We start from the raw sequence: 12225 nt of genomic DNA on the forward strand, positions 1-12225 counted from the left end.
GGGAATTGAACTCAGGACCTTTGGAAGAGCAGGCAATGCTCTTAACCACTGAGCCATCTCTCCAGCCCTCAGTGTCCGGCTTTTGACTCCTACTGTGTCCATGTTGCTCATAATTCTCAGACCAAGGCTAGGGAATGTATGTCTGTGTGTATATGAGACACTTTGTTTTGTTTTTCTTTTCTTTTCTTTCTCTATGCAAGAACCCTAGCTGCCCTAAAACTAGCTCTGTAGACCACGCTGTCCTGAACTCAAAGAGATTCGCTTGTCCCTGCCTCCTGAGTGCCGGGATTAAAGCCAATAAATTAACACTCATAGAGTACTAATCACACTATGCTTATGTAAAAGAATGTGGTTTTGGGGGCTGTGTACAGTATTTGATAGTTAGGGACCTTGTGTCTATAACTTTCTCTCAAATAGTTTAGGAGGACATTGATTCTGTATGATGTATATACACAGACTGGAAGAATGGTGAAGCAAACAGGTTAGATTCTGAAGCACTTCTCAACCTGTGGGCCATGACCCCTCTGGCACACCTCTATCTCCAAAAATATTTACATTGTGATTCATAACAGTAGCAAAAATTATAGCTACAAAGTAACAATGAAAATCTTACAGTTGTGGGCCACCACAACAGGAGGAACTGTAGTAATGGGTCGCAGCCTTAAGAAGGCCAAGGACCACAGTATTAGAGGGATCTGGTTCAGAGATACACAGGAACTCTTGGTACTATTTGTTCACAACTACCCTGTAATTCTCAGTGTGTCTAGAATGTCAGCATGCTACCAGGGGGAGAGGCAGGGATTCCTTCCCAGCCCTCCCAAGAAGAGTTCATACCTGGCCTTGTGTGAGGAAGTTGGCCACCAATGCCCCCTTCACAGCATTCTCCAGGTCACAGTCTGAGAAGATGATCAGAGGAGATTTGCCTCCAAGCTCCAAGGTTACAGGTTTGATTCCTTTAGAGGACATTTCCATGATCTACAGAACCAAACAAGATACCCGGAAATTTAGCCTAAGTTAGTCTGCATGCTAGGTCAACTCAACCTGAACCTACCAGGTTATCTTTGTCTGACAGGGGCCAGAACCTGTTCTCACGTACACTGGGCTCTTCGTACACTTAGAATATTCTTTGGCAAAACCCTCTAAGAATTTACAGAACGTCACATAACACCCTGAAACAAGAGTTCATTTAAAACATACTGACAATTCATAGGATTCTTGCAGCCAGGAATTCTTTTTGCATTCTTATGTTTAGGGCTATTTAAAACTGGGAACATAAATCCAGGTCAAAGTAACAAACCTGAAGTAACCTGAAAATATTCTTCTTCTATATAATATAGTTAACTCACCAACAGAGCACAGTGCAGCCCCGGCCCCAATCCCTCACACACATCGTCTCCTGAAGCAGGCGAGAATTTCTACCCCCACCTGGCCTACCACAAACCACCCACACATACCCTCTTTCCCCCGTCACATGCACAGAAAGAGTAGAATTTCCTGACCCATTCCCAACATAAACTCCAAATCTGCAAAATACGCAGTGGGCAGGACTAGCTTTGCCAGACTTAGCCATTTGTGTCGAACAAAACTGGTGTCGTCTGTACCTTCATGCCAGTAGGCACACTTCCAGTGAAGGAGACTTTGGCCACATGGCGATGCTGACACAGAAACTGGCCTGTGGCAGCCCCACCTTGCACCACGTTGAAGAGGCCAGGAGGCGCGCCCGCTTTGGTATAGATCTCAGCCAGCAGCAAAGCAGACATGGGTGTGAAGGGAGAAGGCTTAAAGATCATGGCGTTACCTGTAGAAAAGCAAATGCTCCTCTCAGACATGACTAGACGATTTCAACTGGTTCCTGGTCCTCTAAATTCACCAACGATGTTATTAATTCTAGAAACATCTGAGACTGAAACAATGACCCATTGGTTAAGAGCACCTGTTGCTCTGGCAGAGAGTCTGAGATCAGTTTCCAGTAGACAAAGGATGGCTTAGAACCAGCTGTAACTCCAGATCCAGGGAATCTAGCACCTTCTGGTCTCTGCAAGTACTAGTGGTACACATGGTATACTATATACCATCTATCTATCGATTGATCGATCAATAGACAGATAGATATAGATATGCAGGCAAACATTCATACATAAAAAACCAATAAAACTAAAATTATTTTTTAAAAAAGGACATACCTTGCTTCCCCACCTTGGGTTCTCATGTATCAAGGTCTTTGGACATGGGTAATCCTATTTAAAGCTTGCAACTTCAATGTGAAGTAGGGATAATCAGTCTCATAAAAGTTAACTGAAGACCAAAAACTTTCATTTCCTTTCATTCTAACACTAGAAGGATGAATCAGAAGGATAGCCTAGCCAGGTGGTAGTGGAAACACCTTTAATCCCAGCACTCGGAAGACAGAGGCTCGCAGATCTCTATGAGCTTGAGGCCAGCCTGGTCTACAGAGTGAGTTCCAGGACACCCAAGGCTACACAGGGTTTCGAGAAACCCTGTCTCGAAAACCATCTACCCCCTCCTCCCAAAAAAGGATAGCCTAGAATATACAGCCAGTTTCTCCATCAGAAACTGGACAGATGCAAAATAGAAACCCCAAGACATGACCTGTGTGTGCAACCTCAACTTTAATTCCTTCAGGTGCAAGGCAAGGCAGGAATAGACCCACATCCTCTGAGACTGACTGCCCCAAGGCAGCTCTTGCTGTCTGAGTGCGGGGCGGAAGGCTCACTGTGGAGGAGTGACTCATTCTTACCACATGCCAAAGCAGGAGCAGACTTCCAACAGGCAATCTGGAAGGGGTAGTTCCATGCTCCTATCCCCACACACACCCCAAGTGGCTCTCTTCTGGTGTAGCCGAAGGACCCATTTGGGAGTTGGACATGCTCTCCTAGGGGTAAAACAGAATAAGAAATGATGCAAGCCTATGCTCCCCGCAATTTCACGAGCACAAGTTCATCCTAGTTAACTCTCAAAGACTCTTCTGTGGGGGCTGGATGGCTCAGCCTTGAAGAGCACTAGCTCACTTACCACATGTGGCTCAGGTGGGCTCTACCACCCATTCAATATAAACTGCTGTAAACATTTGTTTGAGGTATGTTTCATTTACCTCAAATTCACTACGTAGCTGAGGATGCCCTTAACCTTCTGATCCTCCTGCGTCCCCCTCCTAGGTACTAGGATTACAAGTGGGTAGTGGCCATCACCACACTCAGGAGTATGCAATATTTGGAACTGGACCCAGGGCTCCACGCACAACGCACACTAGGCAAACACTCCAACTGAGCTACATTCCTGGCCTGAACTGGATAACAATGGTAAGCATTGTGCAGACTCTTACAAACTAGTGCTTCGAACCATTTGGTCTACAGTTCAGGTTGTAATACTGGATGCTTTCGTCTACTATCTTATTGAATTCTTAGAACAATCCAAGAAATTGTTACTATCTCCTCTTTAGCTAAGGAATGATAAACTAACAGAAGCCACCCAAGTAGATAACAATCACCACTATAGGCTCTGCTCTTCTGCCCTCTGATCAGATGGTTACCTGAGGCCACGCCAGGGCTCACCTGCCATGGATGCAGCCAGGCCTGCATAGTATTCCAGGCACTGCCACGAAGTGTCAATATCCAGGCGGGCCTCAAATATGGACTTCCCATTGTTGATTGTCTCCATGATGGCAATCGCATCCTTTTGTTCCTTTGGGTAAAACAGAAGAGATTTAATTCATATTATGATGTTTCAACATGGCCAGTGCTTAAGAAGAAATGTGTCACTCAAGTTCCAAGCCTAGAAAAGGCTGGCACTTGTGAGGAACCGTGGCAGAATAATGGTGCTGGACTGGACACAAACACCTGCTGTCCTCCTTCCAGGTCATCAGGGGGCAAAAATGGAGACCACATCAGTGTAAGTTAGAAAATGGAAGTTTTAAGAACGAGTATGTGCGTGTGGATCAATGAGAACATGTATGTGAGCATATATTCTGACATTTCTACATGGCCCAGGCTATCTGAGCACAGAACACAGGCATGCTAACTGAAGAACAAAGACCTTGAAGAGACTGCAGCCCCCGAGAGACCTTTGGAGCTATAATCACTTGATCCTAGAGCCATCTGGTAATAATAACCACAGTGGCTCTTCCCTCTCAGTCCCAGAGACTTGTTTGATGAGCAATTAATCTCAATACCTCCCCAGAATAGGAGGAGAAGACGCAGAAAGTCTTCCGATACCCTAATTCCCCCTACACCTACAAGCCGCTACAGTGTGCTGTAAGAAGACTTTTTCTCTGATCTCCAAAGCTCCATGCGTTCTATCAGAATATATATGATACCACTGATAAGTATGCATACAGATATTTGATTATACATATAAACACACATTCTTGCAAGCAGGTTAACTCTCAGACCCTTCAAGGTTTCTTACAGCATACTTATGACAAAAAAAAGGGAAGAAAAGGAAACCCGACATTCCCACCAAAGGTAGAATTCACGTTCTGATGTACATCACTCTGAATCTTCTAAGTTTCTGATAAGTTTTTTTGTTTGTTTGTTTGGTTGGGTTTTTTGTATCTCTGAATCTGGACTCTTCCCAAGCAATTAAGGTCCCAGGGAGCCCTCAGGGGATTTGTGCTTTACATACCAAGGTGAGCACGGGGAATGAATGTTTCTCCATTTCACACGAGCTATCCGATATTAACTGTGACCACCCTCAGAGCAGTGCAAGTGGAGCTGGCTCAATAGGAAAAGATTGATACACACCTTTACCATCCGGGCAGCCTCTAAAAGGACTTGGCCACGCTCCATGCCAGATTTCTTTCTCCAGATTTCAAAGGCATCCTTTGCACTTTTAACAGCCAAATTTACTTCATTTTCTCCTGAACACTGTAAAGTAGCTATCACTCGGCCTAGAGAGAAGCAGAAAGTCCGTTTTATCTCAAGCAGTTACAAAACACATTTGAAATTGTTTCTATCAGCCTTCTTTGCGGGATCCCTGTGACCATGATCTCATTTCGTTCTTAATTTTGTGACCAGGAATCCCTTTCAAGTCCAATAAAGTTCCAAGTAGTAAACAACACACATGCAGGCAAAACACTCAACACGTATCATTTTTTTTTTTTTTTTTTTTTGGTTTTTCGAGACAGGGTTTCTCTGTGGTTTTGGAGCCTGTCCTGGAACTAGCTCTTGTAGACCAGGCTGGTCTCGAACTCACAGAGATCCACCTGCCTCTGCCTCCCGAGTGCTGGGATTAAAGGCATGCTCCACCACCGCCCGGCTAACACGTATCATTTTAAAAATAAAAACAAGCCAAGTATGGTGGCACACGACTTTAATCCCAGCACTCGGGAGGAAGAGGCAGGTGGTTCTCTCTGAGTTCGAAGCCAGCCTGGTCTACAGAGTTCAGGACTGGCTCCATAGCTACTGAGAAACCCTGTCCCAAAAAACAAAAAAAAAATTAAAAATAAACAAAACAAACTCTCCTAAGTGCTACTGGGTAACTTAGAATATGTGTGTGTGTGTGTGTGTGTGTGTGTGTGTGTGTGTGTGTGTGTGTGTGTAATAGAGGAGACAACTCTGCAACAGAGGAGATCTGAGAACCCTAGAACCCTGGACTGCTCACTTACCACGAGGCTCAGTGGGCTCTACTAACCATTCAATAAGAACTGCTGTAAACATTTAACATAGGTTTAATTTGCCCCAGCTCACACTTTCCCACGAGCCTCCGCAGTACTCTGTGCTCCACACTGCAGCCGTGCAAGTCCAGCAACCCTTTGCTGAGTGCTCGGAAGGAAGACAAGGGTTGCAGCAGAGCCAGTGCACAGGGCCAAAGAGAGCCCACTCCACCCGCGTCCCGCCCGGTTACCGGTGGCCGGCTCGAAGGCCTTCTCCGTGCCGCTGCTGTCCACGGGCTCCACACGGGCCCCGCCGCGGTAGTTGAGCGGCTCCAACTGGACGAAGGTGCCAGTGCTCATGGCGGCAACCGCTGCAAGCCCAGGAGTGCGGAAGAGCAACGTCAGCCCAGAGCCAACAGCTCGGAGAAACATCCCTCGAGTGCGCAGCGCAACTCGGAGGAAAGCCCCACTAGACCACGCGCGGGGAGGGCGGAGCGGAGGGGCGGGACCGGCGAAAGGCGACGTTGCGAAGGGGGGGGCTTTGGAAGGAGGCTACCCTGGGCGAGTTTGGACCGCGAGGGGGCGGGGCCTCGGGGAAGCCTGGCCATGAGTGGGTGGGCATGGGGCGAGCAAGGAATGCCAGGAAGAGCACGAGGGGGCGTGGCTAGGGGAGTATCTTGGGCCCAGCCAGCGCATAGTTAAAGGAAGCGATAAAGAAGAATATAACTTGATCACCTTCCCATCTCCAGGCCTCCCAAGGAGAAAGCCTTTGAGAATCCACCTTGTCATCTAAGGCCATTCTTAACCCTAATCCCCAAGCATCCTGGTGTCAGGCTCTGTATTGCTAGGGCTCAACTGAGTTACATTAGGGCTCAATTAGTTACACTCTTACATACACTTTTTGGGTTTTTTTTTTTTGTTTTGATTTGTTTTGGTTTTTCAAGATAGGCTTTCTCTGTGTAACAGTCCTGGCTGTCCTGGAACTCACTTTGTAAACCAGGTTGGCCCTCGAACTCACAGAGGCGATCCACCTGCCTCTGCCTCCTGAGTGCTAGGATTAAAGTGGTGCACCACCAGCACCAGGCCACGCACGCTTTTATTCCCTAAAGGTTAATGACTATCACTCTTGTTACTCCTTCCATAAGCTCGAAAGCTCTTCACAAAGAAATACAGCAAGAAGAAAAAGATTCTCACAAATCCTCTTCCAGACCATTTCCATAGGCCTTTTTCTTAAAGCAGTTTACATACTGAACTCCGTGTTAAGTGTGAGTGCTCTCGCTTTCTTCACATGTAAAATATAACTTTCTTATTCAGGGCCTGGTAGGTTTCCACACAGCCTATCACTTGGATCAGGTCCTTCATGAATATGTGTTGAATGGGCAAACGAACAGTAACTAAAACCAGAGCTATTACAGACCCGGAACCCACCACTCTAGTGACCTGTCCCCTCAGATCTGTTAGAGCTTTCTAACTTGAGAGGATGGTCTTTTTATTTTCAGTAGTTTTGAATGATAGGTTAAATACCTAATGCTCACATGGCGTTGGATGGGATGTATGGTATTGGTACAGAAGCTGGAAACACTGTATAACTGTTATTATACGAGCAACACACACACACTTGGGAGGCAGAGGCAGGTGAATCTCTGGGATTTGGAAGCCAGCCTGGTCTAATACTGAGTTCCAGGGTAGCCGCATCTTCAAAGTAAGACCCTGTCTCAAAAATACGTAAATAAACCAAAACAATTAGTAAAGACCTTAATCAACCTCCATGGTTGATCAGGCTGTCCTGGTTTGTTGGTTTTTTTTTTTCAAAGAAAATGCACTTTGGAATTTGATCTTAGAGCTGATAATAACCTAGAGCTGTGCAGGCAGCTCCCAGAAACATTTACAACATGTGTTAGCTGAGCAAGCAGGAATTATTTCAGTTCCCTTTATCTGTGTTAGAGATATCCATAATTGGTCATCTCAGCGTTTATTCTAGAACCAGGAAGAACTTTAGTATTCTAAATCTATAGGTGTTATTATATAGTCGGCTAAAAACAAAATTTCAGAAGTTAAGCAAATACTTAGTGTAACTTCTATGTCTATAGTATTCCAAAATCAGTTGCTTAAAAAATAAACTTCATGGTCACTGTAGTAAAACAATTAAAGTGTGATTATTTCTTGGTGTTGCTAACTCACATGTACAACCACCCACATGGCCTTCTTCACGTTAGACAAATGCTCTGCCAGAGTTAGAGGCCCAGCCCTTAACCACATATATGGATTTTTGTTTTTTGTTTTGCTGTAATTAACTCATACATTTTTAGTTTTTTGAAATGGGATCTCACTGTCCAGGTCTCATGCTCCCTCTGTAGCTCAAGCTGGCATCCAACTCAATGATTTTCCTGCCGCAACCGCCCAGATTACAGGTTTATGCCATAATGTAAAAGTATGGGGTTTTTTTAAAGAAAAAATTAAACTACTTTCATAAATAATTTTATGACCATAAATAATTTTAATAGCTAAAGCTCCCTAGCCATGCTGTCTTAGTCTATCTAGGTGTTATAAGGAAATGCCTTCAGCTTCATGAGTAATAAAAAACAGAAATCGATTCCTTACAGTTCTAGACCCAGGTCAGCCACAGATTCGGTGTTTGCTGTGTACCTGCTCTATTCCAAAGTTGCTGCCTTTTGCCAAGTTCTTTTATTGCATAAAGGAGCTGGGGGGGGTTCTCATTAATTTTTCCTTTTGGGTTTTTGAGACAGGGTTTCTCTGTGTAACAGTCCTGGCTGTCCTGGAACTTGCTTTGTAGTAGAGGCTGGCCTCGAACTCACTAAGATCCATCTGCCTCCCAAGTGCTGGAATTAAAGTCATGCATCACCACTACCTGGCTTGTGCATCTATTTTTTGCAGAAAAAAAATGTATATAGGCATTCTACAAAGTGATAGGTTTTGTTACGGTATTGTTATTTGTAGTGAGCTGCGTGGTGTCACACCTGATGGAGATGTATAATCAACTCCTGAGATGGCTAAGGCCTGACCTATGCTATGATCATGCAATGATTATCAGCTGCCTGCATATGCGTGAACCTATGGGCAGTGCCCACCTGGCAGTTCGGGGTTGGCAGCCCATGCCTCCTTAAGGGCTGGGAGAGGTTGGCCCGAGGAGAGAGGTCAAGGAGAGAGAGGAGAGAGAGAGGGAAAGAGAGAGAAAGAGAAGGAGAAGGAGATAGATTGCTGTGAATAAAGTCCTGGAATAAACTGCAGTGAGAAGAGCTCCGGTGGTCGCGTCATCCTTGCAGGTCGAGGGTGGCCGTGACAGTTATTGATATATAGTATATACTTTGCTCAAATTCTTCCCTGTGATTGATGTTCCTGTCCTCCCCCACCTCAGTCTTCCGTAGTCCCACTTGTAGTTTTATGATTTATATGTGATATATATTATATATATATAATCTAGATTGGATATACAATCAAAGACATGTGACAGTTGTCTTAGTCTGGTTTATTCGCTTAAAATGCTGATCTCTAGTGTCATTCACTTGTCTTTGCAAATGACAATAATTTTGTTCTTTATTACTCCATGGTGTGTTGCAGACTGCAGACACTCAGACCCTGAATTTTCTATGACCCCTTGTCTTTCGGAGTGAACAGCTTGTTTTCCTGTGCTTGCAGCTGCTCTGGGCACAAGACCTTCATGAGTTCCTGATGGCAGGGGTGTGGTTTCTGGCGGGCTTGCAACTGAAAAATCCTGAGAGCTAAGGTGTGGCCATTAGTCAAGGAGAGCCCTACATAAGCTGCCCTGGAACACAATAAAATTAGCATTCTTGCTTCAAGAGTCACCCATGTCTCTGTGGTTTTTTTTACTCCCCAGACCCTTGCCCAACTGCAGTCTCAGGTGGTACGGGTGCCACAGGTGGAGGCTCTGCTGGGATGGGGAACTAGGGACACTGAGGGACACTCTCTGGAAGACTGGTCAGCAGGTAAGTAACATAGAAAAGGTGAGGGTGAATTGTAAGGATGGGAGCGGATTCTTCCAAGTCTGCTCTCATGAAGGAATTGAAGGTACTACTGAAAAAACAGGGTACCAGAATTGAACAAAGACTTTAAAGAGACAGTAAGTTTGCAGAAAAAGTAATAGGAATAAAGAAAAGTAAGCCACATAAAAATGAAATGTACAATGCTGGGGGACCCTGTCATGACAGAATTAATAAAATCCTCATGCTTTTGCAAAAAAAAAAAAATGAAATGTACACAGAAGAGACATTTTATTGTATGGGCTGCTACGAAAAACCAGGATAAATGTATCATGACATTAAGGTTTGAGTCATCTAAGAATATGTTATGGACCAAGCCCTCCAAAAGGTTGCCTTGAACACCCCCAAAAATTACTTTGCTCAATAAAAAAACAGCAGTTTGTAGAGAACTACGCCTAAATTCCCTAAATGATTGTTTACTGAAGGTTGCGGGGTCAGGGAGCAGCTTGGGGAGGCCGTTGGGCTTGTACCATCAGCCACGGCCAACAGGTACAATGGGCCCTGGTCAGGAATCCACCAGTGCTGATGCCGTGGGCCTGAATAGTCCCATATGGCGTACTTTCTTTCCATTGATTGGGCTACTGGACACCAGCCATTCCCATTAATTGGGGACTCAATAATGTTACTGGTGTGTGGAAATTGTCTGGCAGTTTGTGTTTTCAGACCCTTGGCTGTGCAGGATTCTTCCTTGTTTAATGAATGGCACAGCAAAAATGGAATGGCAGTTAAACCAGAGCCAAAATAAGACTTCTCACGCTGCTGTCTGTAACTAATCATACCTTGAATGATTCTGCCCTTAACTGCTCTCAAATTTCATGTCATTTCAGCAACTCTTGGGCTAATGAGATGACTGCCGCTGTTGTCCAGGTTCCAGGCTTGGTACCTATCCCGGTGAATCAGCTGGTGGCAAGCCATCCCTCCGAGACGTCAGATCACCACAGCTATAGTGGCCGTTGTCATTGCTGCGGCCCTCAACGCAGCAGCTGGAATTGCCATCAGCCAGACAGTAGCTGTGGCTAGCACTGTTGATACCCTACCCGGACAGGTTGATTATATAAAAAACGGGGAGCTGTTGGGGACTGCTGAGCCTCAGACCCTGAATTGTCTATGACCCCTTGTCTGCCGGAATAAACAGCTTGTTTTCCTGTGCTTGCAGCTGCGCTGGGCATGAGACCTTCATGAGTTTCTGGTGCCAGGGGAGTGGTTTCTGGCAGGTTTGCAATTGAAAAATCTCGAGAGCTAGGGTGTGGCCATTAGTCAAGTAGAGCCCTATATAAGCTGCCCTGGAACACAATAAAACTTGTTGTGATCCAGCTGCCCTCACTCCCCCTGGACAGCGGAACTTCCTTGTGGTCTGTAATTGACAAGGATGTTTGTGTTCTTTCTGGCCGGTGGGTCTCCACAGAAGGAGTAGATTGCTGTTCTTCCACCTGAAAAGAAGCCTCCGTGTCTCAATCCCGGCACACCCCACCCCCGCCAGTCTTGGCATCCAGGCTGCGCTGGCTGCAGCAAAATTGGCATTGTTGTTTCAAGAGCGATCCATGTCTCTCTGTTTTTTTATTCCCCAGACCCTTGCCCTATCATGATTCCAGGTGGTGCAGGCGCCACAATGGTGTATCCATCCCATGTGCTTTTTGTATGTTCATCTGTTAGTGGGCCTCTAGGCTGGTTCTATAACCTGGCTATTGTAAATAGTGATTTACTTTACTCCCTTATGAAATCACAAGCCCCAGCCATGAATTAGCCATACTCTTGATAAAGATACCTCCTAATAGCCCCCCCCCCTTAATACTAGCACATTGCACTAACTATATTATGTTTTGCATTTACTATCTCATGCCTCAAAGTGATACCAAGAGGGCTATGCTTTTAATAGGGCCTTTTCAAAAATCACGTGCTGAACACATAATTCTAAATGTGACTCTCTTGGGAAGTGGGGCCTTTGGGGGAGTAAATTAGGTTGGGAGGGCTCTGTCCTCGTGAGCTGATGACCTTCCTAAAAGAGTTTGGCAGGGGGAGTTCTTTCATTTCTTTTCTTTCTGATTTCTGGAGATAGGAAGCAGTAGAATACTAGTTCTAGGCTTCCCAGCTTTTGAAACTGTGGGAAAGAACATTTCTGGGGTTTGGATTTTACTCTTGTTTAAGACAGGGTCTTGCCCAGACTAGCCTCATACTCAAGTTCTTACCACCTTAGCTTCCTTTGCTGGGAACATATATGTACGCTACCTTATTTTTTTATAGATTACCCAGTCTTAAATTTGCCAAAGGTGTATGAAGCTAAGAAAGGGAGGTAGAAAGTGTTATTGCTGTTTTATAGACGAGGAAAGTGCAGCTCTAGGAGGAGCTGAGAATGCCACAGAGGCACACTGACTGATAGGAAGAGTTGAAAATGGCAGGTATAAAAATATCACTCTCCTGACTTTCATGCTATTGCTTAAAAGCAGGAGAATAGCCAGGTGGTGGTGGCTCGTGCCTTTAATCCCAGCACTCAAGAGGCAGAGGCAGAGGCAGGTGGATATCTGAGTTCGAGGCCAGCCTGGTCTACAAAGCAAGTTCCAGGACAGGCAAGGCTACACACACACACACACACACACA

At 45.3% G+C, this 12225-nt stretch overlaps 1 protein-coding gene across 1 annotated transcript in view; it reads right to left on the reverse strand.

The window, feature by feature from the left end:
• Nucleotides 1-6113, reverse strand: part of Aldh9a1 (aldehyde dehydrogenase 9 family member A1) — a 16124-nt gene extending 10011 nt beyond the window's left edge. Inside the window, exons 1-6 of the mRNA XM_005372057.3 lie at nucleotides 5863-6113; nucleotides 4761-4906; nucleotides 3573-3702; nucleotides 2759-2893; nucleotides 1602-1798; nucleotides 835-975 (exon numbers count right to left, since the gene is read on the reverse strand). Coding sequence (XP_005372114.1) covers nucleotides 835-975; nucleotides 1602-1798; nucleotides 2759-2893; nucleotides 3573-3702; nucleotides 4761-4906; nucleotides 5863-6043 — 930 coding nt within the window. The 5' untranslated portion in view covers nucleotides 6044-6113. The remainder of the gene's footprint in view (nucleotides 1-834; nucleotides 976-1601; nucleotides 1799-2758; nucleotides 2894-3572; nucleotides 3703-4760; nucleotides 4907-5862) is intronic.
• Nucleotides 6114-12225: the final 6112 nt, after the last annotated feature.

The sequence above is a fragment of the Microtus ochrogaster genome, unplaced genomic scaffold (assembly GCF_000317375.1).
Source record: "Microtus ochrogaster isolate Prairie Vole_2 unplaced genomic scaffold, MicOch1.0 UNK166, whole genome shotgun sequence".
NCBI lineage: Eukaryota > Metazoa > Chordata > Mammalia > Rodentia > Cricetidae > Microtus > Microtus ochrogaster.